At 42.1% G+C, this 7,956-nt stretch overlaps 2 protein-coding genes across 2 annotated transcripts in view; one reads left to right on the top strand and one right to left on the bottom strand.

Annotated features, from left to right (window-relative positions):
* Window positions 1-7,956, top strand: part of FANCD2OS (FANCD2 opposite strand) — a 26,869-nt gene that overhangs the window by 6,562 nt on the left and 12,351 nt on the right. The window lies entirely within an intron of this gene.
* The window catches only part of FANCD2 (Fanconi anemia complementation group D2), a 73,521-nt gene that overhangs the window by 1,439 nt on the left and 64,126 nt on the right, over window positions 1-7,956 (bottom strand). Inside the window, 5 exon segments of the mRNA XM_012802473.2 lie at window positions 1,448-1,543; window positions 2,958-3,104; window positions 5,203-5,277; window positions 6,468-6,542; window positions 7,491-7,529. Coding sequence (XP_012657927.1) covers window positions 1,448-1,543; window positions 2,958-3,104; window positions 5,203-5,277; window positions 6,468-6,542; window positions 7,491-7,529 — 432 coding nt within the window.

Consider the following 7,956-nt stretch of genomic DNA (forward strand, 5'->3'; position numbering starts at 1 on the left):
GGGCTAGATTTGAACCCACCAGCTCTGGTGTACGTGGCTAGCACCCTAGCCACTGAGCTACAGGCACTAAGCCTCCCCCACCCTTTTTTTTTAAGAGGCAGGGTCTTGCCATTTTTCCCAGGCTTGTCTCAAACTCATGGCCTCAGACAATCCTTCTGCCTTAGCCTTCTGAGTAGCTGGGATAATAGGCAAGAGTCACAACCTCTAGCTTCTCATTCTTGATATCATGAATTCTTTTTTTTTTTCTTTCAGTTTTTGGCCAGGGCTAGGCTTGAACCTGCCACCTCCAGCACCAGCCCCACTCCCTTGAGCCACAGGCACCACCTTTTTTTTTTTTTGAGACAGAGTCTTACTATGTCATCTTTGGTAGAGTGCTGTGGCATCATAGCTCACAGAAACCTCAAACTCCTGGGTTCAAGCAATTCTCTTGCCTCATCCTCCCAAGTAGCTGGGACTACAGATACCAGCCACAATGCTTGGCTATTTTTTTGTTGCAATTGTCATCGTTATTTAGCAGGCCTGGGCTAGGTTTGAACCCACCTGCCTCAGTGTATGTGGCTGGCGCCGTAACCACTGAGCTATGGACACCAAGCCACGGCAAGAGTTCTTAAATCTGAACTTCCCAGTGTCCATATAACCTATCTGAATTGTAGCAAAATTTTATAAATGTACACATAATTTTATTTAGGTCCCTGAAATTTTCAAAAGCATCTGTACTGTAGAAAAAAACAAGGACCTCTATTCTAATTTTAGTTTTCTATGGTGGCAGCTTCTGACTCTTGCTTTGGCTTTCACATTTCTATTTTTGTGTGTTCAAACATGTTCAAATGGTTTAACTCATTCCTTTCAATATGCAGAATGCTTTGACTTTTTTCCTGTTTAAAAGGCTTCAGAAATGAATTCATGGAAAATAGGAGGCTATAACGGAGGGGAATCTTCAACTTCATAACATATGCCACAACTTGAGATGCTCTTGAGTTATTCTAAGATTTTGTGATTGTCTTTTCTGGGTCCCACAACATTATATAAGCATCGAAGTTATTGGAAGGAACGGAGATGGGCACGGAAATATTTTTTTTTTTTTGAGACAGTCTCACTATGTCACCCTCTGTAGAGAACTATGACATCACAGCAACCTCCAACTCTTGGGCTTAAGTGATTCTCTTGCCTCAGCCTCCCAAGTAGCTGGGACTACAGACACCTGCCACAGCACCTATTTTTTGGTTGTAATTGTCATTGTTGTTTGGCAGGTCCAGGCTGGGTTCAAACCCTCTAGCTCTGGTATATGTAGCTGGTGCCCTAACTGCTGAGCTACAGGTGCCGAGCCAGGCACAGAAATATTTGATAATAAACAGAAGCAGGCAAAGTTCTGCTCTTTCTAGCAACTTAGAATAGTCAACAAAATGCAACAATTAATGCCAGACTCCAGGGCTTTTTGCAGAGATACCTCTCTTGCTTTGCTTTTGGAGACCTGGGATGATGTGTCATCCTCACTCTCATCTGCTGTGCTCTCCTGGGAATTTTGCGATATAATTTCTTCACCCTAAATGTGAATGGACAAGAAAAATGGTGGGTTATAACAATCACTTTTGGGATCTTAGGGAGAAAGGCTGAGTTTATAGGCAACACAATGGAAGATATTCTAGCCATTCAAAACATGGTTAAACATGGACACCAAGTTGTGATCCAACATCTAGAGAAGGTATACTCAACCTTGGGTTTTTGAGATGCCTATTGCTCTGCTACAATAAGTAGTTCAATAAAAGATCCATCTTTGTGTTCTAGTATTGTTTTAAACAAGATTTTACAAAGCTAGATTGTATTGGGGGCTCTTTCAGTTAATATTAAAGATGGTTCTAAGATTTCCTATAATACCTTGAAGTATATAAGCACCAATACGTAAACCATGAATGGCTGTGCAGAGGCTGAAAGTCAGTATAGTCAAGTGGTTTAATGATATCAACTTTGGATTAGGACTGTTTAAACTCAAACCCTGGCTCTACTCACTAATTGCTGAATGATCTTATCAGCATGGAATGAGAGCTAATTCTCCATGGTGCTATTTTTTTTTTTTTTTGAGACAGAGTCTCATCATGTCACCCTTGGTAGAATGCTGTGGCATCACAGTTCATAGCAACCTCAAACTCTTGGGCTTAAGCTATTCTCTTGCTTCAGCCTCCCAAGTAGCTGTGACTAGAGGTGCCTGCCACAACGCCTGGCTATTTTTTGGTTTCAGTTGTCACTGTTGTTTTTAGCAGGCCCCAGTTGGGCTCAAACCCGCTAGCCTTGGTATATGTGGCAGGTGCCCTACTCACTGAGCTACAGGCGGCGAGCCTCCATTCTTTTTGTAGGTGGTTATATACGCCTCTTTTTGTATTGGTTATATACAAAAAGGTGCTATTCTTTTTGTATATAACCAATTATAAAACTCAGATATTGTAAGCAAGAATGAGAAGAACTTATACTCTATTGGAAAATGGCTATCACTACAAAACAGTATTATAAGCAGCAAAAGATTTAGCCAATCAGACAATTCAAAGACTTTAGAAATATTCATTTGTTAAAAATTAGCCAGAGTAATTTGTAATTTCAGGAGTATGACTAGCTTAAGAAAAAAAAAAACCCCAAAATATCAAACAAAAGAAATTTGTGTGTATATAAAAATGTTACCCTCAGCAGGGCTTTAAGGCAGCCCTCTCTGGCTGTGGAGAGAAGTTTGTACTGATTTGGCTCTGTTTCCACTGAGGCACTGTTTATTATCAAAGGCGTATTTTAGGACCTTTATTGCTGAAGGGTGCAGCCTGTGATCAGGGGCCATAAAAAATGTACTTTAACTAAGAGCTAACCAACCCAAAGACTTAAGAAAAAAGCAGTCTTGTTGAGAGAGCAAGGCTTAGGTTACCTCCTTTACCTACCTTCAGATGTTCTCACAAAGAACAGCAGGGCCCACAGCTTACCTGCAAGTCCCGGTTTTTGAGATTGCCCAGCCAGAAAGCTTCTCTGCAGTTGTTAAGGATAAGCATGGCTTTGACTCTGCAAACTAATAACTCCAGGGTCTTTTTAAGCAAAGGGACATGTTTGGTGAGTCTCATATCTTGGTGAATCTGAATGGAAATAAATACACCCATCTCATCTGAGTTTATCATGCCTTCATGTTTCTTTCTTTCTTTTTTTTTTTTAAGAGACAGTCTCACTTTATCGCCCTCAGTAGAGTGCTGTGGCGTCACACAGCTCACAGCAACCTCCAACTCCTGGGCTTAGGCGATACTCCTGTCTCAGCCTCCCAAGTAGCTGGGACTACAAGTGCCTGCCAGAATGCCCAGCTATCTTTTTGTCGCAGTTTGGCAGGGGCAGGGTTTGAACCCACCAACATCAGTATATGAGGCCGGTGCCCCTCCCACTGAGCCATAGGTGCCGCCCACCTTCATGTTTCTTATATAGAACCTTTTGAATTCTTAATGCCTTAAACACTGAATAGGAGCATAAGCCCTGCCAATGTGGGCCAAAGATATGTTCCATCAAAGAGCAGTAGTTTGGCACAGTATTCCAAAAAGAATGGCAGCTAAAAAATTCAAAGCCTAGAAGACATAACAACACCTCACTCCTCTTCATAACCTCTTATTGATGAATCATCAATGAATTCACCTAAACTATTTTTTTTAATTTTATTTTTTTATTAAGCATATATACATAGATCATGAATACACTTATGTCTTTGTGGGACTGAATGTGTTGATTATTTGTACACATCAGAGTGGTTACATCCTACTAATTAACATAGCTTTCACCTCCCTTACTTAAATCACAGTGTTAAGACATTTGGGTTCAATACCTGATAGATTTGACTTGACCCTTGCAATATGCTTTTGAGACAGAGTTTTACCTATCACCTTGAGTAGAGTGCTGTAGCACCATAGCTCATAGCAACCTCAAACTCTTGGGTTCAAGAGATCCTCTTGCCTCAGCTTCCCAAGTAGCTAGGACTATAGGTACCTATCATAATATATAGCTAGTTTTTTTATTTTTAGTATAGATAGTGTCTCACTCTTGCTCAAGCTGATCTTGAACTTCTGAGCTCAAGAATCCACCCACCTCAGCCTTCCAGAGTGCTAGGATTACAGATGTGAGCCATTGCACCCGGCCTTAACCTAAAACATTTTTTTTTTTTTTTGAGACAGTTTCAAGCTGTCACTCTGTAGTGCCACAGCTCACAGCAACCTCAACCCCTTGGGCTTAAGCAATTCTTTTGCCTAAGCCTCCCAAGTAGCTGGGACTACAGGCGCCTGCCACAATGCCTAGCTATTTTTTTTTTTTTTTGCAGTTTTTGGCTGGGGCTGGTTTGAACCTGCCACCTCTGGCATATGGGGCTGGCACCCTACTCTTTTGGGCCATAGGTGCTGTCCAACGCCTGGCTATTTTTTTTGTTGCAGTTGTCATTGTTGTTTTAGCTGGCCCAGGCCAGGTTTGAACCTGTCAGCCTCAGTGTGTATAGCCAGCACCCTACACACTGAGTACAGGCCCCACCAACCTAAAATATTCTTAAACATATATTATAATGATATTAAACCACAGGCAACAGCTTTATTTAACTGATAGAATCTTTAAAATTCTATTGTTCAGCACCTTCTAAACTTAGAACCGGAAGGGTAAACAGCAATAGGAATGGGATCAATGAATCAGCTGGTTTGCAGGTGACTACAGAACTCTACAGTTCTGTGTTCCTTCAGACAAAAAGTGACATCGTTCAACTGTAAGGAGGCATCAAGTGGGAAAGTCTTTTAATGCTAAGATGTTCTTATAAGAGACAGATGCATTCATTGACAAGTAAATAGCCTAGCCATCTTCCTTCTCCTGCAGAGTCATCATTTACATTATAGTCTTTCTACCCAGAGGACTTTGTAGCAGTAATACATTCACCACCCTTCTATGTCTCCCACCTGTTTCCAACTCTTCTAAAAAGAAGAGTTTCTAGATGAAATAGAGATATGGAGTGAGATTCAAATTGTAGATGCAGAAATTTCCCTTAGATGACTGTCCAATAACTAAGGATGTGACTGCTCTGAATGAATGGTCTTTGGACACAGCCCTAGATCTAAAGGCTTTACAAAGCATAAAAAAGAAAGTAGTAATTGTGGCCTATGGGTCTCCCAGTAACAAATGCAGAATAAGTTAACAGGCAGGCTATTAACATTCCCCTCTCACCTTGGAATGGCCACACAGGTGATGCAGCAGCCTTGTGTTCAACTGGAAGGTTTCCAGTAAGCTCAAAACATCTTCCTAAAGCCAAAAAATTAAGTGCTGTATTAAATGTTCTAATTTGATTCTGGATGCAAGATATCTTTGCAACCAAGGGCTCTAAAGAGGATAAACGCTACAGTTCCTAGGCTATGCTGATAATCATTTTCCTTTGGCCCTTAAATAGGAGGAATGCTGAATACCTCTTATTCTCAACCATCTCACTTTTGTCCCTTGTGTACATCTAAAGAGTTGTTAAGACCTGGACATTACAATGTCTCAGTTTTCCCATCTGCAATATTAGGATAAAATACCATCTCCCCTTTCTTGTTCTGGGCTCTGAGGGATGAACCAAATAGTGAGTGAAAACAATATAGTGAGTGTTCTACAAAGTTCAATTCACTAAGTATGTATAGAAAATCATCTGTTTCCATCCTTACTTTACTACTTTAGTTTGGGTACCACTTGGCTAAAAAAACTATCAAGACTATTCATTACCGTAACAAAGGGTTTTATAATACAAAGGAGTTCTTGTTTTAATCACTCCTGAGAGTAGACCTGGAGAAGCACAAAAGAACAAACAAATGACACCCTGACACATGAGGTCCTGGGAATTGCAGCAGCATAGTAACATAAAGTTAAAAGGAACCACCACCTTCAGGTCTGGAGTCTAAGTAGAAAGGTAGGTTTGAACCAGGGTGGGTTTGAACAAGAGTAGGTCTGAAAAGCTCAGCCTACTTTAATATTCAGTCTTATTTAGGCATTTCTGGCTATAGCTCAAGAGGACCAGTGGAGCCCAAGGAGAACTGTAGCCCAGAATATGGTCAAGGGGACTATTCCCACCCCCAGCCCCAACCCAGAAGTCACTGTGGACTTATCTTTGAGCAACTGTTGACATCACAGCTCACAGCACCTCAAACTCTTGGGCTCAAGTGATTCTCTTGCCTCAGCCTCCAAAGTAGCTGGGACTACAGGTGCCCACCACAACACCCGGCTATTTTTTATTTTTTTTTTTTTGCAGTTGTCATTGTTGTTTTAGCTGGCCTGGGTGTAGGTGGCCAGCACCCTACCCACTGAGCTACAGGCACCACCCTTCTGAGCGACTCTCAAGGCAGTGGTTCTCAACCTTCCTAATGCCATGGCCCTTTAATACATTTCCTGTGGGTCGTGACCCACAGGTTAAGAACTTCTGGCTTAAGCAGTTGTCTCTATTCTCTGATCTCAGCTCTTACCCGGTGTTTTCTAAAACTGAAGTCTAGGAGCGGCATACATTGCTTCAGAAATGCTTCCACAAAGAGACGTCCATACTGAAAATAAAAAACACAGTACTGACCTTTAGCTGAGGCACTTGAAAGGCCTCTGCCTGAGGCAACGTAATATTGCCCAGCCCAGGAGTTTTACTTTCTCATTTCTTATGTAAAAAATAAATTGGGATGAGTCCAAAAGGTTAATTTAGAGAATGTAGCTTAATGCAAAAACTAAATGGGCCTTCTAACTAAACCCCTAAACTGGGCAGTGTTACCTACTCTAGACACAGCCAATGGACAGAGGCTTTGTTAAGCACGAGAGCACAGAAGAGTAGAGAGGAACTGCAGCTCTTTCAGGGTAACTTACTCCCAAGATGAAAACTGAGCTGAGAAAGCACATGGCCAATTTCCAAATTTTCTAATAAGATAAATCACTTGTCCCCAACTTGTCCATCTCCCACACCACAGCAGAGTGGACTGAGTAAAGAGGGGGAGAGAGGCCAGGAGATAACAAGAACAGGTTGCCTTCCACTTGGAAGGGAACATTGAGAGTGGAGAAGCAACATGCTTCCCATTGGGTTTACCACAAAATCTAGGGCTAATGTGGGCTATCCCCATGTGAGAGGAGTTTGGCAATTATCAGGATATCAGATCTCAAATTCATAAGGACACCTCACAGGCTTTAAAAAAGAAGAATCATCCACTCCTTGTCTCTGCTGCCTGGGAAGGACTAACAAGGACAGTGACTACCTGCTCCTAAACTCAACTACCCTGAAGTCATTCTTCCTAGTTCAAAGATTCTAACCAAAAGTTCTAAACTTAGGAATATTGGCTTTTATGGTCATTCAACTAGTGTGGGAAAGTACTTCCACTGCTGTCCCCAAACTACTATCTGTTGCCACAGATTCTGGAGACTGGCTTGTAGGCAAGGTATCAGGGAATTCACTTCAGCTGAGGCACTCTCTACAGAAAGAATAAATACTAAACAGGGCCTAGCAAATAACTCACCTTCAAACATGCATGGAGAACAGGACGACTATCAAATACCTAGTGAAGCAAAAGACAAGAAACCAAAACTGAGTTCTGCTCCTTTAAGCAACCCAAACCGCTTTCCTACTGTGCAAAGCACAGCTCTGGATGCTGTAGAATATTCTAAAATAAATAAGGCATGTCAGTTAAATAAACCACAAAGAATAAAGTAATCACCACAACTGAGGTTCAAGAAAAAGAAGACAAGGCCTGGCAAGGTGGCTCACACTTGTAATCCCAGGACTCTAGGAGGCTGAGGTGGGTAGACTTTTTGAGCTCAGGAGTTCCAGACCACCCTGAGCAAGGAGACCCCGCCTGTGGCTCAAGTGGCTAAGGTGCCAGCCACACACACCTAAGGTGGTGGGTTCAAATCCAGCCCAGGGGCTCGGCGCCTGTGGCTCAAGCGGCTAAGGCGCCAGCCACATACACCTAAGGTGGCGGGTTC

The sequence above is a fragment of the Otolemur garnettii genome, unplaced genomic scaffold, assembly GCF_000181295.1.
Source record: "Otolemur garnettii isolate 467f Iridium unplaced genomic scaffold, OtoGar3 scaffold00015, whole genome shotgun sequence".
NCBI lineage: Eukaryota > Metazoa > Chordata > Mammalia > Primates > Galagidae > Otolemur > Otolemur garnettii.